General features: G+C 60.1%; 4 protein-coding genes across 8 annotated transcripts in view; 1 reads left to right on the top strand and 3 right to left on the bottom strand.

The window, feature by feature from the left end:
* The window catches only part of UNKL (unk like zinc finger), a gene marked incomplete at its 5' end in the record, with an annotated part of 44,916 nt that extends 42,266 nt beyond the window's left edge, over positions 1-2,650 (bottom strand). For all 5 annotated transcript variants that reach the window (XM_082644272.1, XM_082644268.1, XM_082644270.1 and 2 more), the window contains 2 exons: positions 1,077-1,286; positions 2,574-2,650. In XM_082644272.1, the coding sequence (XP_082500398.1) occupies positions 1,077-1,286; positions 2,574-2,650 (287 nt within the window). The remainder of the gene's footprint in view (positions 1-1,076; positions 1,287-2,573) is intronic.
* A 3,109-nt stretch (positions 2,651-5,759) lies between these two features.
* On the bottom strand, positions 5,760-6,835 carry UQCC4 (ubiquinol-cytochrome c reductase complex assembly factor 4). Its single transcript, XM_082645371.1, has 2 exons — positions 6,679-6,835; positions 5,760-6,602 (listed from the first exon to the last, which is right to left on the bottom strand). Exons 1-2 carry the CDS (start codon positions 6,708-6,710, stop codon positions 6,227-6,229), a joined length of 408 nt encoding a protein of 135 aa, XP_082501497.1. The 5' UTR covers positions 6,711-6,835; the 3' UTR covers positions 5,760-6,226.
* A 6,204-nt stretch (positions 6,836-13,039) lies between these two features.
* On the top strand, positions 13,040-15,454 carry PERCC1 (proline and glutamate rich with coiled coil 1; the record flags this gene model as incomplete). Its single annotated transcript, XM_082644945.1, has 2 exons — positions 13,040-13,309; positions 14,596-15,454. The coding sequence occupies exon 2, from the start codon at positions 14,639-14,641 to the stop codon at positions 15,452-15,454; it is 816 nt and encodes a 271-aa protein (XP_082501071.1). The 5' UTR covers positions 13,040-13,309; positions 14,596-14,638.
* Positions 15,455-16,099: 645 nt separating this feature from the next.
* On the bottom strand, positions 16,100-24,175 carry CCDC154 (coiled-coil domain containing 154). The gene is given in 19 exon segments (XM_082644541.1): positions 16,100-16,251; positions 16,369-16,550; positions 16,839-16,925; positions 17,358-17,475; positions 17,848-17,924; positions 17,999-18,118; positions 19,146-19,244; positions 19,247-19,472; positions 19,822-19,946; positions 20,026-20,076; positions 20,080-20,154; positions 20,227-20,250; positions 20,254-20,328; positions 22,034-22,157; positions 22,508-22,599; positions 22,601-23,294; positions 23,296-23,322; positions 23,411-23,627; positions 23,742-24,175. Coding segments are annotated over 19 exon segments (2,505 nt in total). The 5' UTR covers positions 23,752-24,175; the 3' UTR covers positions 16,100-16,169.
* Positions 24,176-24,937: the final 762 nt, after the last annotated feature.

Here is a 24,937-nt window from a genome sequence, read left to right as displayed (position 1 = left end):
AAACTTCACAGAAGTATAATACCATCTTAACCAAAGTGGAGCTGGCTACATTATTTCCACAGGCTCCAGGGTGCCTTAACAACAACCTTATTTAACTATCTGGTGTTCAATTAAAAACCTTTAAGGAAATATATAAAGCTTTTAAGATGATCACCATAGGTCAAGAGTTTACTCCCTGACCTAAGCATTTTTGAAAATGAAGAACAGATTCACATGGGTCTCCCTGTGCAGCAGCGTGAAAGTTGTCTTTAAAAGGGACCATACCTGGAGAACCACCTCCCTTCAGAGGGTCAGGGGATGAAGCCTACAGCGCCTCCCCCAGATCAGACCAGGATCCAACAGAAGCTGAACAAGCTGCTCTTTCCAAGAGGCCCTGGGGCACAGCGCCACCACCTCACCTCCAGGTGGGAATGGATAGGCTCTTCTCCTCAAACGGCCCACAGGAAAAAAGCAAGACCTCCCTCTACCAATCTCTGCCAGTTATATGAATGTACAATCTGACTTGTACTTTCCGTGTTTTCCTATTCTACATATTTCAAAATGAAGACATCTGTTCATAACACCATTAGGAAACTTGTGAAAAAAAAGGCAACCAAAACAAAACCTTGATTTCCTAAACTTTAAAAGTGCTACACAAATAACTTTCCTATCAATTAAAAAAAATAAACATATAAACAGCAAGAAAGGAACCATTCCAGAAACATTTGCACAACGTGAGCAAACCTTCTAACAAGCTCTCTGACCAAAAGGCAACTGACAACTACAAAATGGTCCTAAACTCAAAAGGTTTACCTCATAAGGGTTGGTTCTAATGCAGGGAATTTACAGAACTGGGTGGCAATCAAAAGTGGGAAGTGCAGCAAAATCGGTTTGTCCCGTACAGGGTTATCCCTAGCCAGATGCGGTTCTTCCCACACTGGCCGAGAAATAGGGAAATGTCCTCACCAAGACCAGCGGTCAAGGGAAAACTTCAGAGTGAAGACTGGGCCCTGCAGGTGCCAGGTGCTGGAAAGCCCAGGTCCGCCACCCACCCAGGTGTGGGGGCCACGCTGCCCCGCGTGGCCGCGCACACTCACTCGTCGCCGTCGGGGCACAAGCCGCTGGCCTCGTCGTACTTGGAGCAGTACACGTCCGGGCTGTAGTTAAAAGTGCCGTCGCGCCTGCGGAGCGGTCTGCGCCGACGCTGATTTAGGAAATGCCAATGGAAACAGGTAAATGGCCTGTGCTGGGTGCACTTGTGCTGCACAAACAGGGAGCACTGCTCTGTCCTAAACTCCTTTAGATACCTAAAAAGACAAACAGCGTTGGGGTCGCTTCTGTCGCCACCGCCGCCGGCGGGCGGCCCGAGGACTCGTGGGCAGGGGTCAGATCCCGTGCGCCCGAGGGCCTCGACCCCAGGCGCGATCCCCCACTCTGCCGACCCCCTTCCCGCCTCCCCCCGCCCAGGTGCGTTTCTCAGACCCCAGGCACGATCCCACATCCCCAGCCCCAGATGCGACCTTCGACCCCAGGTGCAAATCCCCATCCTCTATTCCAGGCACGGTCCCAGATTCCAGGTGCGACCCCGGACCCCAGGCGCAGCCCCCCATCTCCAATCGCAGGTACAATCCCCTAACCCAGGTGAAACCCTCCACCCCCGACCCCAGGTGCGACCCCCGACCCCAGGCGCCGCTATCCATCCCAGACCCCAGGTGTGATCCCCAAGCTCAGGTGCAACTTCTCACTCCGAGTTCAGACACCCTACACCCCCCCCGCCCCCGCAAGCCCAGTCGCGTTCCTCGGGTGCCAGGAATGGTTTGCCAATCCCAGACACGGTCCCCGACCCCAGGCGCGACCCCGCAGAGTCCAGGCGCGGACTCCTGGCCCCAGGCGCAGCACCCCCCATCTCCGATCTCAGGCGTGACACCCACTCTGACTCCAGACGATCCCTGACGGCCTCCCCCCCGCGGAGCCCGGGCGAGTTCCCGGACCTCAGGCGTGATCCCTCAGACCCCATGCACAGCCTCCGCATGCAAAACACAGACGCGACCCCCAATTTCAGGTGCGATACCGCGACTCCAGGAGCGCCCGGGTCCCCAAGCCCCGGTACCATCCCTGACCCCAGGAGGAGGCAGCCGGAGTCCAGATGGCCGCCCGCCGCCCGAGCCCAGGCGCGGTCCCCAATCCCCGACTACAGGCGCATTCTCGGCGGCCCACGACCCACGACCCCAGGCGCTGTTCCCCGATCCCCAACCCAGGCGCGTGGACCCCCGACCTCGTCCTCCAGCCCCCAAGCCCAGGTGCCACCCCAGACCCTGGGCGCCGCCTCCTGAGCTCAGGCGGCGGTAGCTGAGTAGGATGGTGGTCCACCAGCCCAGAGTCCAGGCGCGGCGCGGAGGCTGGAGGGCCAGCTGGCCAGGGGGCTGCAAGGGAGAGGCAGGGGGCGGGGGAAACGGGGAGAGGGGCGGCGCGGGGCCCCAGGCCGCACCCGGAGGCAGCTCCCAGGCCCAGGGGCGCGGGGGCGCGGGCCGGGGGCGCGCGGGGCCGCCCCCTGCCCCGCCTCCGACCCCGCCGCGGCCGGCCCGGGCACTGACCTGTAGTGGGTCGGCTTCTCGGTCTGCGGGGGGGACCCGCTCAACGCCGCCGCCGCCGCTTTCGAAACCGACGGCATTTTCAGTCAAAACAATGCAGCGCGCATGCGCCGCGCGGGCCCGCCCCCGCCCCTCCGGATCTCCCCCCCTCGCGGAGCCCACCCGCGCCCCCCGCCGGGACGGCCACGCCCCCGCCACGCCCCCATCCGGCGCCCGGCGCAGTGCCGAAGGCCCGGTGAACTTCCCAGCACCTAGCGCCGAGCGGGGACCCGCGCGCACCCCAAACCACGCCATGCCCCGAGCCCGCCGCCTCGGCCGGACGCCTCCACCCGCCGTGACCCCCCGGCATCCACGTTCACAGCCCATCTTGCACTTGCTTGGTCCCGTTCCCGCTGCCGCCTTCAACCCACTACGGCCGCCCCACGCGCTCTGAACGCCTTGACAGCGCCCTGAGCAGCTCCAGGCTCCGAGACGGAGCCAACAGGTCCCGAGTAGAGACAGCGCGCCCAGGCTGCTCACACTCGCCTTCATCCGTTCTATGACCCCCGGGTTGGGTGCTGAGACCGCAAAGAGTGGCTCCAGTTGCTTAGGGCTTGGTGTGGGGGAGAGGGGGAAAGGAGGCCTGACTGCTCATGGGTAGCGGGTTTCTTTTAGGAGTACGCACAGCCCTAAAATTACATCGTGGTAATGGTTGCCCTTGCGAATACACTAAAAAATCAATTGTATACTTTAAATGGGTGAATTAATATGTGAACTACATATCAATAGAGCTGATTTTTAAAAAAGAATCCAAAGGCTCGAGGTCAAGGGGGAGACAGACCGACAGACACACAGACACACAGACACACACACACACACACACGCGCGCGCGCGCGCGCGCGCCCTCTTCACCCACAGGGTGGGCGGGGATGCACAGAGGGTGGGAACTCCGGGAGGCAGGCAGCAGCTGCCACCCCCGGTAAGCCCTACCACTCAGGGCCCCAGCTCATCTGGCCCTGGAGGAGGAAGGATGTGCATTTCGGGAGGGAGAACCCAGGCCCAGAGTACATTGTTTTGTAAATATATAGCATGAAACTGTTTTTTTTTTTTTTTTTTTTTTTTTGGCCGGGCCGCGCGGTTTGAGATCTCAGAGTTCTAACCACTGGACCGCCAGGGAATTCCTGAGACATTATTTAAAATTTTCAACCTCGCTAGTAATTTTTTTTAATGCAAATTGAAACAAGGAAGAGCCCATGGAGCAGGCAGACTTTTTGTTGTTCTTAACAGCAACCCACAATGCTGGTGACCTGCAGCAAGAAAAGCCCTTAAAGGAACTGTGGCTGGGAGGAGGAATGGGTACTGACCTTTATAGAAAATAATGTTCCATTTCTAGAAACTCCAACCTAAAAAAGAATGAGATTCAGACAAAGATGTACAAAGGTAATTACCAAAGTTATTTGGCAAAAACTTAAAGAGCACCTCACAGAGAATGACAATGCTTCCTGAGAATTGTTAATGACAAGAAAAATGCTCCTACTTAAGTGACAAAACAAAGCAAGATACTGCAGTTCCATACATTTGTTCCCAAGCATGTAAGTTTCTGTTTTTTTTTTTTTTCAACACAAGTAATACAGTAAAATAAGCCATCACTTGCTGGTGGGATGAATGACTACCTTCTTTATATGTTCACATTGTCTAAAGGAATTACTACCTCTACAAACATTACATTTAAAGCTGGAAATTAAAATGGCAAAATATCAACATGATATTTTTGAAGAAAATCAAGCAGAAGAATGAAACAAGGCCCATGAGTTCTTTGGAGGAGGACTAAACAGATCTTGAAGACTGCCAGGATGCAGGGAATGAGAAAGAAGTTTAGGATATTTCCAAAGTCCCGAGCTGGGAGGGATACAGAGCAAAGAAACAGGTTTGGGGAGAGCTGAACTCTGTTTTGGACCTAAGGAGCTTGAGGAACCTGTAAAGTCCAGCAGAGAAGTATAGAGAACCACCTCGAGCTTAAAAAAGGAAGTTGGGGCCCCAAGATAAAGAAATTTGGGGATCTTTGCTGTAGAGGTGGGAGAAAAGATGCCTACCCAAGAGGCACCTTCCTTGAAGAGAGCAAAGAGAACTGTGACAGGCTGTAAAGATTGTCATTTTTCATGCTTTTGAAGAATGTTCTTAAAAGGCTGGGGTAGTACCCAGACGTTAAAATACCCTCAGCAGCTTGGAAGATATGAGGCCATCGACTTAGGTAACCTCTTTTCCTTGGATTTTTTAAAATACAATTTTCTCCATCTTCTGCCCAACAGTGCTCATAGCAGTTACCTCTAGGTGGTGGGATTATTACTGTTTCTGATTCTCTGCCTTTTGCTTATTACACTGTTTAACTTTTCCAGATAAATCATATTGCTTTGGTCATGTGAAAATTATTTTTAATTAAAACAAAATTTCTTCTCGTTAGTTCTGACTTTTTTTCCTGCAGGAGCTAGTGAGAGTAAAGTCAGGGTTCAGGTTTGAATGACTGTTGCTCAAATAAAATGGTTCACAACCAAATAGGTCACAACCACACCAGGTCAGAGAAAGGACATCTTAGTTCTTTGCTCCCAGTGGAACTAACGATGTAGCCTGAGCCATGATTAGGTCAATCCTTCTTAATCTTGGTCTCTTCATCTTTAAAAAAAATGAATATACTTGTCTTAGCACCACCTCCCTGACAAGCATAATTTACCAAGGCGGGCCAGACCTTGGCCAAGGCCTTGTGAGAAGCCAGTACACTGCCATACAGTCCGTGGTCTTCAACCATCCGAGTGAGAGAAATTTCCAGCTAACTTTGGCACCAAAGATATGCCAAGATAAAACGTTCCACTAGAACCTTAAGTAAATAAAATCTTCCCTTTTATGCATCTTGTATTTAATCCAGAACTAAGTTTCCTACTAAGCAGTACCTGAAAACATATCATTTACATACCCAAAATATTGCCTCTAAGTTGTCCATAAAAATATTTATCAACGTTATTCCACTCAGAAAGTTGTTGCCTTGCTAAAATTAAAAACTGGAAGAGAGGTGAGAAAGTGTTCTACAATTAACATTTAGGTTTCTTTCCTCAGTTCCTATTCTGGAAAAAACAAACAAACAAACAAAGGAACTGAAAAGACTAGAAGGCTCCCTTTTTTAAATGAAATGCAAAACAAAACAAAACATTGGCTTAATTCCACATTACCAAATTAATATTTATTGTTAGTCTGTTAAACTAACATCAATTTATACACATCACGGTACATTGTAAAACAAAACGTTGAACTCGTCTGCCAGTTATTCTGTCTCAGAAAGCAAATGACCTGCAAAGTGGATCACACTGGATTACAAGTGTCACCAGCATCCCTTTGGAAACGTGATAATGTTGTACAAAGACATCACAAATCCAACAGCACACGCTGCAACCAAAACCCTTTCTATGGACCTGAAAAGTCTTCTGGACGTATTCGATGGCAACAAGTATCAGGCAAAGAGCCGGTTCCGATTTGCTGACATCCTGCTTTGCCTTCAACGAGTCAACTTTGCCAGGCGCGCCATCCAAGTCCTTCAGTCTGAGGACGCGCATAACCAGGACAGAAACGGTCAAACGCGACGTCAAAGCCTAAAGACTGAGGTCTGTTCCCTCGCTGCTGCCACCCCATTAAGTTCTCGCCCCATGGGCCACCGGAGTTCCAGGCTCTTCAGACCGATCGTTGGGCTCCGGTACCTCTTCTTCCAACATCCGTCTCAACCACCGGTCCGCGCTAGTCTCCTGCCTAAAGAAGCACCAGATGACCAGAACCATGAGGCACAGGCTGAAGGGCAGCACCCTCCACCAGGGCCGCTGCTGCTCCCTTCCCAGGGAGTGCTTCACTGGCCAGCGGAACGGGATGGCTTTGCTGGAGGAAAACTGAAGGGGGCGGTTAGGGTCATCCTCTTCCTCACCCTCGGCCGCGGGCTGGGCACGAGCCCGGCCACCGGGCGGAGGATGCAAGCTTCGGAAAGGCCAGCGCACGAGCCTCAGCACCCGGAGGGCCCTGGAAGAGACAGAACAGTGAGCGCGCCCGCCCGCTGCTCTCACCCTAGGTCCCGCCGAGACCACGCGGAGCTCACCTAGCAGCCGGCGCACACACCACGCGGCTCATCCCGACCCCGGCCCCGCACTCGGCGCCGCCGCGCGCAGCGTCGCGTCACTTCCGTCGCGCGAAGCCGGAAGCCGCGCGCTGTTCCTGGCCTCCGCTCACGACTACAGAACGTGTACCCACTTGCGCAACGGAAATGACTCACGTCCTCCGGCGGCCTCTTCCGTCGCAGGCCCGCCCCCGGCCGGCCGCGCGGGCATGCCGGGAAATGTAGTTCGCTGCCGGCCCGAAGAGGAACTAGCGGGCAGGTTCCTAGGTTTCCGCTCCGGGCTTGAGGCCGGGCGGCGGGGACGGGATGCTGGCGTCGTCGTCCGACGAGCTCGCCTCAGCGCGGGTCTCACCGTCTGCCGGGCTCGCCTGAGATCGGCGTCCTGAACCCACACTCCACACCCCTCCCGCCGAGCAGGCGCAGCCCCTGGACGCCTCCTCCCCGCGGCCTTGCGACGCCGTTTTGCTCTTTTCATTGGACTTGCAGCCACGGAGTTATCTTGTCCCCTCGACTAGTGTCCCCCGCCCCATGGCCGCGGACCCTCACCCAGCCCTGGCGTTTTGCGTTGCTCTGTGCTGCGCACGAATAGCCGCGTCTACACCATCCGCTCTGCGGGACAGGCATTTCTGCGCACTGCTCAGCCGCAGGGCCGCCATCCCTCACCCACCGCAGCAGAGCACGCCCACGGCTGTCACCCGGAAGCCAGCAGGCACTCGGACAAGTCTCTCTCTCCACGCCAGCGGAACCACCAGTGCAGAGCCTAGCGCGCCATCATCTTTATGGATGGAGGCTGCAGCCTGCTCGGGGGGAACCTTCCCATCCACCTTCAGGAGTCAGTTAGGGAGGGTCACCCTCGGGCTGTCCTGGGACTTCCTGTCTACCCGGTTCCCCAGTTGACTTCATAGGGAAGCTGCTGGAGCCTTCTGCCTTCAAGGCAAACTAGCCCTGGCTCTGCTGAGCCGTCCTGTCTGGAGACCACATAGGAGCACCCAGGCGTCATCACAGACTCTGTGGAGACGTGGGGATGTGCTGGTGTGTGTGTGGGGGGGCGTTTGACGGTGACAAAATCAGGTTACGAGGCCACCTTGTGAACTGTGACGACTGAAAAAAAAAGCACAACGTGAGAGTTTTTCTGCCAGTTTTTGCCAGAGCACAGAGGGCCTCATTCCTGATCTCTGCCCTGAACTCCTTTAAGGGTGTGTTGAAGGTCAGTGACTGCAGTGGCAGGTGACTTCATTCTTGTAGAACCAGGTGACAAGCGACAATTTTTAGTTGGCAGCTGTAATGTGCTGCCTCCTGGTTCAGAATCTTTGCCTCTGGAGCATCTCCTGCACCTGCTTTCTGGCAGGAGAAGCACCAGCCTCGGGTACCAGTTCTTCACCCCTCAGGAAGTCTAGAGACACTTAAGCAAGGGTGGCGGGCTGGAGGTGTTCCTAGCTCAGCAGCATCTGGGAGATCTCCCCACCCTGGGAAGTCCAAACCTGGACGCCTGGTGGCAGCTCAGCTGCAAAGCCAGGACTGTATTTAGAGCTGCTGTGTCAACAGAGGCACCTGTGTGCCCACATCCTCCTCACTGGGCTCCGCCCCACCTGTTCCACCCCAGAACCCCACCCAGAATCACTGCCAAACCAATTCGACCACAGGGAACCCCAGGAGCACCTACTGTGGGCGGGAGGATGGACCAGAATCATTCTGGTGTGGAGCCTGTAGGGCTTCCTGGAGGAGTTGGAGATCAAAGAGGCCTGAGGTTGGGGTGGAGCTGCTGACTGCAGCTGATGCAGCCACCTGGTTGGTATGCTTTGGGCATCTGGGTACAAGCTTCCCTGGGACAGCAGAGGGGGTGCAGAGCTGGGGGTCAACGGCAGGGGCTAGGGCTTCACCCCCAGGCAGGGCAGCCTCCAAAGGGTCACTAAACCTGTCCCACTGCTTTGGATGGGTGACAGAAATAAGACACCTCAGACAAGCACCCCTCGAGCCTCTGCTTCCTCAGCTGTAAAATGGGCATCTCCTGTCCTTCGCAGGCTGCTTCCAGGACTGGTGCTATGCCTGGGAAGCCCTTTGTCGGTCCCTGAGACAGCTGTTAAGACTGATAAAGGGATGGCATGGAAGTGTCCTTCCATCTTGAGGCAGTGGAGGGCTCCTTTACTGCCATCAGGCTCCTAGGGTGCTCTGAGGCCAGAGTCTGGGAGGAGCAGCACAGGCCCACAACAAAGACTTAGCAAATCCACATGTCCAGTGGACCTCTCCTCTGTCCCCAAGTCCTGCTAGCACTGGTCTCCATTCTAGGTGAAGGCATGATGCAAAGGACGTGGGTCCTGCGGAGTCTGAGGAGGACAGCAGGCCTTGATCTCCGGGAGCTGGCCTGATGCTCGGAGCTGGGCTCTTCTGTAGAATGTAAACAATTTCAGAGAACACCAGTGTTGGACCAGGCCTCTCCGTGACTGTGGTGGCTCAAGACCCCTTTATAATCACATCTGAACACAGGCAAAACATGGAAGTGGCCCAAAAAAGACCAAATACCCCCTTCCTGGCTGATGGGAGGGACCCTGGTCCTTTACCAACCATGGCTAGAGCCTTGCCTCATCTGCCCTCCTTCTGGATAAGATGTATTAAAGATGCTATACTGGGTGGAATGATGTCCCTCCAAATTCTTATCCCCCTGGAGCCTCAGCACGTGACCCTATTTGGAAATAGGGTCTTTGTGGATGTAATTAGTTAAAACTATGTCATGATGGATAGGGTGGGCCCTAAATGATGCCCTTATAAGAGGAAAAAAGACCCAGAGACGCACAGGGGAGCAGGCCATGTGAAGAGGCAGGCAGATACTGGAGCGATGCAGCCACCAGCCAAGGAATGCGGAGGACTGCCAGCTACACCAGAAGCTAAGATTCTCCCCCAAAGCCTTCATGGTTTCATATTTCTGGCCTCCAGAACTGTGAGAAGGTAACTTCTGTTGTTTTAAACCACCAGTTGGTGGTCCTTTGTTATGGCAGCCCCTGGAGACTGATACAGATGCCCAGTCACAGTTACCCTGCTTGCTGACAGCACGCAGCCCAGAGCAGAGCCCCTCACCCAACAATGGCTGAACCCAGAGCCCTTTCTAACGCCCGCCTCCTGAGACACCCACGTCCCGGGCTGTGAATTCTCCCTTGTGAAGTCCACCTGTTCAGTGACACGTGTGTCCCTGGCAGCCTCTGGCTGGAGGGCGACAGCAGCCCCAAATGCTGTGGTTTGCTTGACCCTCTGATGCGGTGGAGCCCAGAGTGGGAAAAGCCACAGCCAGATGCGGCCGGTGGCCCGGTGTCTCCAGGGCCCTCCCCTTCCTGACCCCAGCAGTCTCGGCAGGGCACTGGGTGACAGGTGCCCAGCACTGCCAGCGATGCCGCTCTTGTCCAAGGTCCCCCTCCTCCCAGAGGCATAAACCAACACCTCATTATCTTCATTATCTCAAAGCACACAGAGAAACCTCACACGAGGACTAATGTCCCACTAATGGGAGGGAGGCTGCAGCCCTTGTGTGCCCGATGGCGGGAGTAATTTACTGTAGCGCCACTTGAGAGCTGACATATTGGAGCTATTGATTTTCCCTGGGAAGATCAATATGGGGTGCATGGGGACAGGCAGGGCCACCACCTTTGGAAAGGCAGAGCTTTTCTCCCAGGGGCTGACGCCTGACAGCAGGGGTGGGGGCTGGTGGGGGCAGGGTGGGCACAGAGCTCTGAAGGCCCCATGCTGCCCACAATGGAGGCCTGGCTGGGAGCAGATGCCAGGGCATATACTCAGGCCCCAAGCCTGGCAGCCTGAGTGCCTCAGCCCCAAGCCCCACCCAGGAGCCCCCATAGGCAGAGGGGGCTTGGGACACCCATGCCACTTGGCCTGGCACTGGCTGGCCACCCAATACCGGCGGGACACGTGTGGGCAGTGAGTCTGGGAAAGTGCGTCTCTCCACCTACCCAGGGTCCCCCTGGCTGCCATAACCCAGCCCAGCCTCACCTGTAACAAAAGCTAGAGTTCAGCCTCCACCCACCAGACTCCTGTGTCTATCTTGAGCATGGCTCTGACTCAGGAGGGGCAAGGAAGGGGGTAATTCCACTAAGACCCAAGATCTGCTTCTTGAATCCCTCTCATGCCTGTCTCCCACCCTCACCTCCACACACTGTGCCTCGTTAGGCCCCATCGTTGATCGCTAGGACTGGTGCAGTGGCACCCTCCCCAAGTCTCCGGTCTCAGGCCTCCTGTGTCCAGAGGCCCACCCAACACTGTGCTGCTGAGGTTCCTCTCCCCAAACACCTGCCTGCTCTGGGTTCTCCCCGACTCTAGAACTCTCCATCCTAGACTGGGGTTTCCTCCTTGTCTCTGGTCAGGCAGAAAAAAGCACTGGGATTCTGCCACCAGAGGACAAGGGTCTGGCTGTCTGTGGACAGTCTTCCCACAGCTGGCATGAATGGACACCTCGCTGGGTCACTCTTGGGACCCAGAACCCCTTCCACAGACCCAGTTCCACTGACTGGGAGCCTGAGGCAGAGGCCAGGACGGAAAAGTGGGTCTGTGGGGTGGGGGGTGAAAACCACCCTGGGGCCTCTTTCCTGCAAAAGCCCCACTGCCACTCTGCGATTTGGCTCCAGTGATGCTGGGAAGAGCTGAGGCTCTGGCCGACTTGGCTCCCAGTACAGGAGGAAGGTCCGAGCTCCAGGGCCAGGCCAGGAGGTCCCGTGTGCCGCCCACCCCACTTTCCAGCCAACGCTTCCAGCTCTGGGCTTCCTGTTGCTGCTGAAACAGGGAGCACAAACTGAGTGGCTTAAAACAACACTGATTTGTTGTGCAGTCCTGGAGGTCCGAGGTCCCAAGTGGGTTTCCCTGGCCCCAAATCAAGGTGTCTGCAGAGTTGCGCCCCGAAGGCTCCAAGGGGGAATCTCCTTGTTTTCCGGATTTTAGAGGCCGCTCCATTCCTTGGTTTGCAGCCCCTCCACCTTCAAAGGTGACCTTCTGCTTCAGTTGCCACATCTCCCCCCACCCCCACTCTGACCCTCCTGCTTCCCTCTGTGACACACAAGCCCACTGGATAATCCAGGGCCATCTCCCATCTCAGGGTCCTTATCTCAGTCACCTCCACTGGCTCCCTTTGCCAAGTGGGGTGACGACGCAATTCCCAGGGATCAGAGTGTGGACATCTTTGGGGCCATCACTCAGCCGACCACAGGGGTGACAGCGTCTCGCGATCTGGTTCCTTTCCAGGCTGTCCCCTCTGCTGGAACACCTTTATTTTCCCCGGCTTGGCTGGGTGAGCACCTGCCCCACCAGCGCCTGCAAACCACCTCCTTCGTGAAGCCCCTCCTCTGGCCACAAAGGCCAGGACCTTCTCCATGACAGGGCTGCATCTCACCTTCCTCAGCACGGCCCCCGTGCCCAGCACTTCCCTCAGGCCCCTGAGGCCCCACCCTGTGGGGCTGACCCCAAACCGGCCGGTCTCCAGCCCCTTCCCAGACCCCGGCCCTGGCTGTTCCCGATAGGCAGCAGTGGGCACTGCAGCTACAGCCAGGACAGCTGCTGAGGTCCAGCCCTGGGTCCTGAGCAGGTCATGGTGGGCGCTCCCTGGGCTGGCAGAGGGGCAGGGGCCGTATCTGGGCAAAGAGGGATTCTGGGGTCCCAGCAGTCCTGGGGAGCCACCGGGGACCCCAACCCCCAGCCTCCCCCAGGTCTTGGCTGACATCTGGGCTGTGCTGGGTCAGAGAGAGGCTGGCTAAGGCTGGGGCAGGGCCGACCCACAACCAGGACCTGGCAAGTGTCATCGAACCCCAGGGTATAAGGACCGAACTGTGGCTGTGGCCGAGGTCAGTTTCCGGGGACAGGGAAACTTGGCCTGGACTCATGGGACTCACAGTGAATGGGCTGTAATGATGGGTGGTAACCACAGTGAGGACGCCCCCAGGCAGGACCCACGGGGCTGGAGGGGCCACCAAGCCCCTTAGGGGAAGGCACAGGAGCTAAAAAAGAAGCCAGAGAAGGGAGGTGTCACCTCAGCCTGGATGTGGGGACGAAGCCCTTGGGGGAGCAGTGAGTCAATGGGGTTTGTTGCAAATGCGCCTGCAGCTCTGGAACGGTGGGAAGTGGCAGGAGGGGGCTGGGCAGGGACTCCGGGGTCCCCACCTGCATAAACCCACCACCTGGGCCCTGGCTGGTGGTCCCTGGCCCTCCTGGGGCTTCCCAGGTCCTGCTGCTGGCCTAGATCCCGTTCACCCAGAGCACTGCAGAAGCAGGATGTCCTCTAGAGAAAGCTACTCCAGGAGTCAAAATAGCATGAAATTTAATTTTCCGCCTATTTGACAAGGCTTGGTCCGGGCCCCAATCAGCGGCGGAGATAAGGGTCCTCGGCCCCGGGTGTGAGCCAGCTGGGTGAGCGGCAAACACTCCACGGTCCCCCGGGCAGGCTGAGGCTCCCCCCGGCGGGGCCCTGGTTGCCGGGCGCTAAAGCAAACGGGCTCTATTTGCCCAGTCTGCGATGACAATGCAGTCACCAAATATTTGCCAGCCGGGCCAGCCACAGAGCTTGGCTATAAATGCTTGAGCCCAGGTGGAGGTGGGCCTGCCCAGCGGGAGCTGCAGGCCTCGGCAGGTAGGAGCCAGGCTGGGCGGCGGGCGGGAGGGTGCTGGTGGCGGAGGTCCTGGGAAGGCTGTGGGTTCCTCTGCCCTGGTGGTCTTTGGGGACCACCCACCCACGGGGAGGGGTCAACAGCAGGGCTGAGCGGGGCTGGGTCTTCGAGGTGGGCCGGCCAGGGAAAGGAGGGCACCTGAGTCTTGGCTCCCCACCAGCTGCCATGCCAACGCCCAATGCTGGGGCCACGGTTCACCCCAACATGGAAGAGGGGCCCTAGAACTGCGGAGCATGATGGCAGGGAGGAGGGGGAGGTCCGAGAGGCCCCCCTGACTCTGAGGGCAGCCTGTGGACTTCCCGCCCCTCCCCCCACATGGGGAGTGGTTTCCTGAAGCTGGGAGCCCCCACTTCTCTCTAACCCCTCCTTCCCTTTCTTCCTCTCCCTTGCCCAGGGCTCCTGCTAGAAGCCCTCCTGGTCCAAGGGCTGGCCCACCTGCCTCCCTGCAGTGGAGGAGCTGGGGCCCTGTTCTGGGGGGGCTCCCACATTCACAATCAGCTCCCCTAATCCCACCCCCTCCACGGTCCTGCCAGCCCCCCGAACCATCCCCAGGTTAGAGATGCTAGAGGTGACCTCACCACCCCCCCACCGCCGACAGGGAGCACAGGGAAGCCTGCGACTGTGGGGACAGAGAAATGGCTCTGCCCCCCCCCCCGGAGCTCACCCTCACAGCCCCTGAAGCCTCCGAAGCCCCCAAAACTGCAAGGGACAGAGCACCCAGGTCGAGGCAGCCAGGCCCGGCTCCCGGGCTCAGCACGGGCACTTCAGGCACAGAGGGACCCTGCCAACCACAGACACTCGGGGAGGGGATGTGCCAAGGGGGTCCCCCCAACCCTGCACCTGGGCAGACTCTACGTTAACAAGCCTATTTATCAAGAGCTACAGTGACCCTGAGCTGGGACGAGGGCTCTGCTCTCCAGATCCCAAACCTGCCCGAAGCCCAGCCCCTGGGCCGGCTCCCTTCCCACCTGCCCTGCTTCTCTCTCTCCGAGTCACTATTCCAAGGGCACTGTCAGCCACCCTCCCTACAGGACAGGATGTACCCTCCTCTGGCGGGTGACTGAGGGCTGCACCCTGCAGCTCACCCCTGCCACGCCCCCACCCACCCACCCAGTGCCCACCACCTCCGTCTCTCCAAATGTCATCTGCTTCTGAGCTCAGCGCCCGCCCCAAGGCTGTAGTGACTATTCCCCTAGGAGGGCTGCGGGCCCTGACTGCTAACCTGTCCCCTCTCTGCTTCCCTCCCCAGCTAGCGCCCACTGCCCGAGAGCCCCCAGAAGCTCGGCGGAGAGATGGCCGCGGGCGTGATCTGGCCTCTCTGTGACTTCCGGCTGTCTCTGCCATCCCATGGGCCCTTCCTGCCCTCAGACCCAGAGCCCCAAGACTCTTCGGAGGAGGAGGAGGAGGAGGAGGAGGAGGAGGAGGATGGGGAAGAGGAGCTGGAGGTCGAGGGGCCAGAGGGCCACAGCCCGGCCCCCCAGAGCTCAGGTTGGGCCCCAGAAGTGACCCCTCTGGACCCCAGTGGCCCAGAGACACCACTGCAGCTCCTGCGTTTCTCTGAGCTCATCAGTGGTGACATCCAGCGGTACTTCGGCCACAAGGACCGGGGGCAGGACCCCGACGCCTGCGACATCTACGCTGATGGTCACACGGCCAGCAGCTCAGCCAGGGAGCTCTCCTGCGCCAACCTGGTGCGCCTGGCCCAGGGCAAGGCCCCAGAAAACAACGAGGCCACTGAGCCCGGGGTCTGCTCCCCTGGGGCCCCCGAGGGGCAGGCGTGTGGGCTGGGCCTCAGTGGGGAAGGGCCGCAGCCGCTGGGACCCCTGGCCGAGCTCTTCGACTACGGGCTGCGGCAGTACTCGGGGCCCAGGGCCGCGGCCGGCCGCCGACTCAGGCTGGAGCAGAAGTACGGCCACATCACCCCCATGACCCAAAGGAAGCTTCCCCCCTCCTTCTGGAAGGAGCCGGCACCCAGCCCCCTGGGTCTGCTGCACCCCGGCACGCCTGACTTCAGCGACCTGCTGGCCAGCTGGTCGGCAGAGGCCGGCCCCGAGCTGCTGGGCTGGGGGGGCCAGGCCCTGGAGGGGGTGCAGCTGGCTGAGGCCTAGCGATTGAGCAAGGATCAGTGGGGGTGAGCTGAGGGCAACAAGGGTCCGGACTCTCCTTATTGCTGTCCTGAAAGGAGCCCTCAGGGACCTCCAATTAGGGCAGCCACCAGGGGACAAATCAGCTCAGGTAGGGACTTCCCAGGCCAGGGCAGGGAATGGGCAGGGGCCACCCAAGAGCTCTGCCCACAGGAGGGAGGATGGGGCAGGAGCTGCAGCCTCTTGGTGGCGGTGGGCTCAGGGCCTCTACACGCTGGGTTCCCCTCTGGGCAAGCCACATTTCCTCAAAGACCAGCCCCCAAAGTTCCAGTCGGTGGTGAAGGGCAGCCCTCCACACTGCCCACCCAGCTGGCCCCAGGGCGGCCCCTCCTCGTGGCACCCGCGGCAGGTGGCAGGGCCAGCTACCATGGGGGTGAGGGCTTTCTTGGAGGGGCAGGAAGGGGGGCACCGTCTGAGTGGCCAAGCTAACGTGCTGTGGGCTCTGGGTGGGGCTTGGGCCGCAGTGCCTGTGGGTGGGAGGCCCTGGGGAGCGGTGGGGCCTGGGGCTCAGCAGCCAGGACAGGAGCAGGGGTTCTGGGAGTCTAGGGAAGGTCCTCTTGGCCACTCCCCTGCCCAGGGCCTCCTGAACCCCTGGAGGGAACTCCAGCCTCTGACAGGTGTGGGGCGGGCATGTTTATTTCTGGGAAAGGTGCAGGGACAAGAGCTAGTGGGTGGGCTTCTAGTCGAGGGGCTTCTCCCAGACCGCCCTTGGCCTCTGCCAGGCCACCAGCTTCATGAGGACCGCTTTCCACCGCAGCCACCTGCCCAGAGACACAGCTCACGGCCCGGACCCCGCCTCCGCCCACTGCCCTCGGGGTCCGCCCAGCCCCGAACCCGGGCCTGGAGGGGGCTCTGGAAGGCGGCTCCCCGCTGCCCACCTCACGGCCTGGTACACGCCCCAGTGGTTCACGGGGACCACCTCGGCAGGGGCCACGTCCTTGATGAAGACCTGCTGCCTCACCAGGGACGTGAGGACCTCCTGCTGCCTAGCGTCGGGGCGGCCCGCCTCGCTCCACAGGTGCATCACGCTTGACAGCAGAGTGGCCATCTCCTCCGTGTGCTGTGGACGCAGGAATCAGACCAGAGGGGCGGGACAGCCAACGGGATTTATCTCCCTCTGGGCTAGCCTGGGCCTTATCTGCCCGGAAACTCTGCTTGGGCCAGACACGCAGATAGACAGCTGGGCAGACCAAAAAGCTAGGGGGTGGCCAGGCTGGGGGTGGTGAGGGCAGCTGGGAGTCAGGCTCTGCACAGAGAAAGGCGGCCCACCCACAGGGCCTGGTAAGCCCTGGAGCTTGGTGGGGGGGCGGGGGCACGGCCAGGGCCCAGCTCAGGGGCCACCTCTCACCCGCTTGGTTTCTGTATTAAACTTGAGATTCTGGATGGTCTTGTTGTCCTGGATGCTGCTTTCCAACTTCATCATTTGGTTCTGAAACTAAACACGGCCCCCATTCGTGGGCACAGATGCAGGAAGTCTGCAGACCCGGGGGAGGCCCCCACCCTAATCACTCGTGGCAGGAGCCGGCCTCCGACGCATGGGTCCTCGCCCCTCAGTGGGAGCCGGCCGCATCACTCAGCCCGATGACAATGGGGGACCCGACCAGAACTCAGGTCTGCTCTTTTCACTGACTGCTGATGCACCTCAGCATCTGGGGGCTCCAGACAGGAGCCCCCACTTGGTACTTCCAGAGGCTGGTACATGCAGAGCCACCCAGCAGGATGGCTGGTTCCATGAGCCTCGGCCCCCACACTCCCAGGGGCGTGTCCTGGATCTGAGCCTCCCTGGGTGGGGGGAGGTCTGCCCCTGTCTGAGCCAGCTCCCCACCACCCCCCGTCAAGTGTGCCAAGCCCAGGGGCCCAGGGGTACCGTGGCCAGCTTGCCCTGGATCTCGGCAATCTTCCGCCCGCGGTTGCCCTCTCTGAGCAGCTGCACAGAGGACAGCAGAGCAGCCAGCTCCTGCCTCACGGCCTCGCCCTCGAACTCTCTGTGAGCACAGGAGGCCGGGGCTGCCGGGCTCTGGGGGGCATCTGGGGGGTGGGGAAGCTGGAGGGAGGAGGCCCTGGGCAGAGCATAGGGTGCTCGGCACTGCTGCCCCACCAGTGGGCACTGGGGGATCCCCAGCAGGTGACAGAGTGAAAGGCTGTCCCAAGCAGGGGCCAAGCCCAAAGCTGGGCCAGGCCTGGGGTGGGGAGGGGTCGGGGCTGCCACAGGTGCAGGGGCTTGGGGAGGATGGACCACTGTCAGGAAGCCCTGTGATGCAGCAGGGTCGTTCTGAGACGGCTGTGCCCTCCTGCGGTGGGACCAGCCCAGTCCCTGAAGGTCCTGCCAGGCTGTGACAGGGAGCCGGGGGCCTCACCTGGCTTTGGCCTCGGTGGAGATCTTGAGGTCTGAGTCACTCTTGTGAAGGATGCACCTGTCGGCGATGGCCTCTATCTGAAACGCGGAGCCGGCGGGCGGCTCAGGGTGGGCACAGCGGGGAGGGGGAGGCCACCCCAACCCTCACCCACCTGCCAGGGCAGGCTGTCCACTCTCTGCTGCGCCTCCCGTAGGTGCGCCTCGGCCTCCTCTCGACACCGGGCCAGGCCTTCCCGCCATCGCTGCTCTGCAACTCCCCACTCATTCTGTGCCTGGGGCGCGGACACCAGTGAGGGCTGGAACCCGCTCAGAGAGGGTGGGTGGACAGGCAGACTCACTGGCCCCAGTGGAGCCACAGTCAGACCTGAGATGGCCATCCCCACGCAGCAGAGCTCCTGGAGGGCACAGGGTCCCCACCTCAACTCGGAGCTTGTCCACACTGACCGGACACAGCCTGGGTGGCCTGGCCTGGCACAGTCTGGGTGCCCCGGTCCTCCCAGGCAGGACCACCAGGCTGAGCAGAGCCACATCCCTAAGAAGGCCTGGCTTCACTCCCTCCCCTGAGCCAGACCCAGCTGCCTGTGAGTCGGCAGCGACAGAGAACAGGCAGCTGGCCTACACGCACAGGATGGGGGACCCGGCCCCGCCGCCAAAGGGTGTATATCTGTGTTCACAGCAGCACTAAGGGCTTCAGAAGGACACCAGCTCAGTGTCCATCAGCTGACAAATGGATAAGCTATGGTCCATCCACACAGTGAAATGTGACAGCCATAAAAAGGAAACGAGCACTGACACATGCCACAAAGTGGTTGAACGTCAAACACGGAACGTTCAGCGAGAGAAGCTCACAAAAGGCCACAGAGCATTTGATTCCATTTATACAAAATGTCCAGAGCAGGCAAATCCAGAGAGACGGAAAGCAGACCAGTGTTTGCCAGGGGCGGGGGGGAGGGGGTGACCTCTAATGCACGGGGTTTCCTTTTGGGGGGATGGGAAGGTTCTAAAAGTGATTGTGGTGGTGGCTGTACAACTCTGAATAGACAAAGAACCACGGAAGTACACACTTTGAAAGGGGGAATTGTCTGGTGTGTGTACTGAACCTCAATAAAGCTGTTAGAAAAAGAGCAAAAAGAACCCAAAGTTGTAGGCTGCTTTGCTGGTCACTCAGTGGAGCCCCCGTGTGGTTGGGGCCCTGGGCCTTGTGGACAGCTGTTGCGTGGGTTGGGACCCGCCGCCCTGAGGGGCAGCAGGACCCCTCCCACCTAGGTGCGCCTTCCCCAGGCTGCTCTGTGCACTCACCTCACACAGCCTCAGGCTCAGCATCTGCTCCTGCAGGTCCAGCCTCCAGCTCAGGGCCAGTAAGTGGTCACTCATGTCCTTCACCTGCCTGACCAGCTCAGGGCCTGGCTCTTCTCTCGGAGCTGTGGGAGGCTGGGCTGAGCGTACGGCCTGCACAGGCGGGGAACCCTGCGGGCCCGGCCCTGGCCCCGCCGCCTCACCAGCTCCAGGGCACTGTGTATCTCCTGCTGGGCCAGCTCGCTGGCCAGCTGCATGGCCTCCAGGCTCTCCTGCAGGGAGGTAGCCAGCTCCCTGGCCCGGCTATTCTCCAACTGCCCCTTAGCATCCCTGGGGGTGGGTGCCACTGAGAGAGACTGTCCCTCAGCCAAGGCTGGCCCACCCCTTGGCATTGTGCCAGGGCAGCGAGCCCGGCTACTGGCTTCAGAACCTTCCAGGTGGCCCCAGGGAGAGGATGAGGGTCATCACAGGGACCACCAAGACAGGGCTGTGTCCACCGCTGCCACTCAGAGCTCCCCCACGAGGGACAGGCTGGGGGAGGGATGGGAGCCCCCCACTAAAGGGCAGCTTCTCTGCCCCAGGGCACCCCACTGGGCCTCGAGCCAGGCTCAGGACATTGGGGTCAGGGGAGCAGGGCCGTTCCCACCTGCCCCGCCTGAAGCCCCGCTCGGACACCCACCAGGCCTTCTGCTCGGCCAGCAGGACGTGGCTCAGCGATGCTTGGTTCTGACACACAAACTCGGTCAGCTGGACCACGGCCTTGTCCAGGCCCTGACACTGCTCCAGGAGGTGGCACTCTTCCTGCTGCCAGGCAGAGGCAACCTGAGACCTGCCCGGCTCCAGCTGGGGCCCCGCCTGTGCCGGTGCCCGCCGTGCCACCCACCTGCCTCTGCCCCTGCAGGGCCCGTGTGTGCTCTGCGTCCAGCTCCCGGAGTTACTGCCACTTGCTCTCCAGCTCCTCCCATAGGCCGCTCTCCGCCCGCAGCCATGCGCTCTCTGAGGACTTCATCCTCTGTGGGGAGACCCCGCCCCCTGTGAGCTGGGGAGAGGGGGACTGGATGCCCTGCCACCGGCAGGCACCCACCTTCTCCAGGGCCAGAAAGCTCTTCTACAGGAAGCTGCATAGCTTGGCCTCCCTCTTGAGAAAGCGGAGGCTCATCTCCTCCCTGAGCTTGGTCATCTGGGCCTGTGGAGTGGGGGCCACATGGTCACCGTGCACCTCCCCATGGGCATCCCCTTCGCCCATCCCCATACCCACAGCGCCATCAGGGACTTGCTGCTCTCCTGCCCAACCATCTCTGTCGGAGGGGACCCTGGTCCTGTGTGCCCTGCAGGGGTGGGCCCGTCACACCCTCCTCAGGAAGGAAGGCAGGGCAGGCAGGGGCCACATGTCCCAGAGAGCCAGGCGCAAGGGCTGTGAAGGGTCTGAAGGCCACGCTCCACGGGCCCAGGACACACGTGGTTCTCACAGTGACTGCCAGACCCCACCAGAGGGGGCGGTAGAGCAGCCATCGGATCATAGCCCTGCCAGGAGCCCTGGGCAAGGAGGCTGAGTGTACATGTGAGCACACGCTCACACATGCGCACACACTCATGCACGTGTGCACATCCCCGTTCACACGTGTGCACAGTCTGCCCTCGCCCTCCAGGCCCAGGGTGGGACCCCTTCTCTCTTCTCCCTCCATCAGCTCCTTTCCTGCTGCACCAAGGGTCTGGATGCAGGAGACGGGGGTCTAGGCCCACAGGCACAAGGCACCCTCTCCACGGCCACAAGTCCTTCTAAGGCCGGGAGGGCTGCCCACAGCTCAGAGCAGGTGTACCCTGAGCCCCCACCAGCCTCCCTGCCCCATGCAGGGTGACCCGGAGCAGGGCTCAGGTGTTTCTGTAAAGAACCAGAAGGCAGATGTTTGGTGTTTATGGGCCACAGGGTCTCTGTCATAACCCCTCAGCTTTGTGGTTCCAGCGCAAAAGCAGCCGTGGTCAACAGTAAACGAATGGCCATGTGCCGATAAAACTTTATTCACAAAACCAGGCAGCAGTGGCAGGGCACTGACCCCAGCCCCAGGGCACACTTGAGGAGATGCGGGCCAGCCAGGCATCGGGGATCCCAGGCCCCAATGCTGCCTGGGGCTCCTGCCTCTCGATGGAGCCAAGGCACCAGCTTCCCACAGGGCAGCGGGAGGGGCACGCATGGAGCTGGGCAGCTGAGCTATGAGGACAGCAGCTGGGGACGCGGCAGAGTCCCTGGTCTCTATTTGCAGAGCAGAAGAGGCTGGGTCCAGAGGCGCCCCACCCTGGCCCCTGCCCCACCTTCTAGGCCACATGCACCAGCCCGGGAGCAGGGCCACTGGAAGAAGCGTCTTTAGGAAGGGACTTCCACTTTGCACGGAGGGAAGCATTGAAGCTGGAAATGGCCAAGGAAGCGGCCTCGGGCTATGAGATTCTATTTCTTGATCTGGGTGCTGATCACATGGGGAAGGGGAGGTGGGGGAGCAGTGGCCACAACAGCACTCGTGCTAATGATGAACTTCCTGTGATGGAGGACACACTCCACCTCAGCACAGCCAAATCGGCAGCCACCAGCCACAGGTAGCCACAGTGCACTGGGATGTGGCTCGTGTGACCAAGGAACTGAGTTTTCAATTGCAACATACAGAGCCACCCGTGGCCAATGGCCACCGTATTGGACAGCGTAGGACTTGGGGGTCGGCCACCAGGTCCAAACACGTGAACGGAACCAAAACGAGAGATGGGGTGAAGGAAGACCCCAGCAGTGGAGAAGATGTGGGATGGGGAGAGTTGGGGGTCTCCTGCACACACTGTCTTGCTGGCAGCTTGCTGGCTGCTGATGCCAGAGCCCTGCCTGGGCCTGCCCCTGGCCTCCCAGGTACCTGCATACTGGCCACCTCATGGTCCACCCTCTGGCTGGCCTCCTTCTGGCTCTTCTGCAGGGCTCCACAGGCCACCTCCCGGTCCCATTCCTCCTGCTTCAGCTTCTCGGTCAGCTCAGACAACCTAGGGGCAACGGCTGCAGGTCACAGCAGCCCAGTCGGCCAGAGGCCTGACAGGGAGCCTCAGGGAGGCTGGTGGGGCCCTGGACACCAAATCCTTTTCAGGCCAGGCCTGCATCCGGGGGGCCCAGGCTGACCTAGCAGGAGGTCCAACCCCGTCCAGGTAAACACACACAGAGGCCAGAAGCCCACTCTGTGTCTCCACCTGGGACAGAGAGAGGTAGGCTCCCCGTGAGCGTGACTGACGGGGAAGGGGAGGGGGTGGGGACCCTGGGCTGGAGGGTCACCTGCCCTCCTTGATGACTCCCACACGACCCCTCGGTGGATCCAGAGACAGCCTCCTGAGGGGCCCACTTAAGGCTGGCCTCCTGCTCGGCGCCCTTCCGCTCAGAGTCCTGGAGTGCCTGCTTCCTCCTGATCTGGGTCAGGGCCTCCTGGACCTCCACCGTCCTGGCACACAAGGGCTGCTTCTGCCTGGGGCCTGCCCTGCCACCTCCTGGCAGCCAGGAGCAGGCTGGGCAGCCTTTGGGGTGGGGGTTCAGCCAAGCGGCCCAGCAGCAAGCCTTGTGCCCCTTTCCCAGGCTCCACAGGCTGCCGGGCTCCAGCAATCTGACCTACTGGAGCTGGGCCGTGGATGTGTTTGCTTACCTGAGCAAGATACCAAAATTGGAGGCAACAAAAGCCAGGGGCTGATGCCCAGACTGGCCTGGCAGCAGCCGCTGCTTCCCCAAAGCCCCTCTCTCTCCTGTTAAGCCTGCTCCAAGGGTGCAGGAGTATCTCTTGTCCAGGGCCTGCGTCTGGCTCTGGTTCTGCAGGCTGAGGAACTGCAAGGTGGAGGGGTGAGCTGAGTGCAGGCCAGGGGCCCTCCCAGCTCGACCAGCACAGACGCGGGGGCCCACGGAGTGGGACCTGAGGCCCTGGCCTGAGCAGCAGGGGCTGAGTGGGGCTCAGGGTCCAGGAATCAGCTGCCCTGACACCCGGGGATGTCGCCTCCCAGCCGACGCGTCCCACCTGGAGAGTCTCCTTCTCGGGGGCCTGAGTCGCCTGCTGCAGCCTCTTCGGCTCTGAGTCCTGCAGCTGCAAGCAGGCGTGCACCTGCAGCAGCTCCCGCAGCAGGCTCAGCGTGGTACGCTCGCAGCAGCACCACCTCGGCCTGCAGGCCGGCCACCCTGGTGGGGTGAGGAGCGGGCCGTGTCGGCTGCGTGTGCGGGGCACTGACTACGTGGCTCTCCCGCCCCTGGTCCCCAAGGGGCTCACCACAGCTCCAGCTGCTTCCAGCGCTTGTGGGTGTCCTGCTCCGGGACCGAAGCGGTGGACGGCAGGCAGCTGGACTCATACCTCTCCGAGATCTCCTCCAGACTCAAGGGCTCGGAGCTGGCCAGCCCTTCCTCCAGGAGTTCCAGGTCCTCCGGGGTGATGGTGCCCGGCTGGGAGGGCGGCGAGGTCCCTGACGAGGGGTTGCTGTCTGCCGGCTCTACAAGAAGGTACCTTGGGGTTTGCCTTTAGAGCCAACGAAGGGAGATGCTCACAAATGGAGCCCAGGGTAACAGGGATCCAAAACCTTGCTGAGTGCTCCCACTGAGCTCACCGTGGCTCATCCCGCTGGGTCCCACAGCGAGGCCCAGCTCTCACTGTCCATGTAGGAAGCTCAGCCTCAGAAAAGTCCAGGGCCCCACCTGAGAACACATAGCATCGGGCAGCAGGAATGGGACAGTGCCTGCCTGGTCAGCTCCAGATGGAGGGCCTGGGCTCTGAGGAGAGATGAGGGTCAGGAAGCAAAGCCGTCCCACGTGGCCCAGACCCTCGTGCAGGCTCTTGCCTGGTGGTCCTCCCAGCTCCACCTCAACTCACCTGATACAGCTTTACCAACAGCCCTGCCTGTGGTTTTGGCCGTTGCCAAGAAGCCCTGGGCCTAGCACCTGACGGCTGCCCACAGCTGGACCCCAGGGCGGTTGGGGGAGGGGGATAGGGGAGGGCGGAGGGACGCGGGAAAAGTCAGAGCTGAAGGCTCTGGGATCCAGGGGGAGCACGTGAGGTGTGAAGTGGCAGCTCTGCCCTCACATCTCTCCTTCCAAGACAAAACCAAGGTAGGCAGGGCAGCGGGGGCTCTTCTGGAACCTTCTTTTTCTCACCAGAACCTCCTGACTCCACAGCCCAACTGCCGGTGGAAACTGAGCCCTCAGCTTTCCCATTCCGTCAAGGCCTCCCCAACTGCCCATTTTTGGAAGGATCTGAGCGGGCACCACTTGGCCAGCCAGCAGGGGTGGCTGCTGGCCTGTCACGGGCAGGAGCCCCCTGGCCTGGGCGGGCAGGGAGGGAGGCCCAGAAGCAATCACTGGCCCTCTGGTCAGAGAACCTGAGCAGGGAGGCTGGAGCCCAGGACCTGCTGAACACAGCCAGCCCAGCAACCAGGCCGAGGGCACAGGGTGCCACAGGGGGACATGGCCAAAGCAGAGCCACTGAGAGAGGGTGCCGGCCACAGAGCAGTTGCACTGGTGATTTAAGCAACCTCAGCGAGAGAAACAGGTGGAGTGAATTTTAGCAGTCTGCTTTATTTAAACCAGTGTAACTAATATATCACCCTCTCAACACATAACCAACACCTGAGCAGCTGAGAACACAGTGCTTGCGCTCTCCCCACGCCAGGTCCTGAAGCCACGTGCGCTGTGGCCAGCCTTGCCTCAGGCCAGCACTGATACTCAGCAGCCTCACCCCGCCCAGGTGGCCCTGCTCTCTACTGTTGCCCAGACCCATCCGCGAGGGCTGTTGGGGGGCTTCCCTGTG

The sequence above is a fragment of the Mesoplodon mirus genome (genome assembly GCF_964341445.2).
Source record: "Mesoplodon mirus genome assembly, chromosome: 15".
Lineage (NCBI taxonomy): Eukaryota > Metazoa > Chordata > Mammalia > Artiodactyla > Ziphiidae > Mesoplodon > Mesoplodon mirus.
This window is presented reverse-complemented; position numbering and strand designations above follow the sequence as displayed.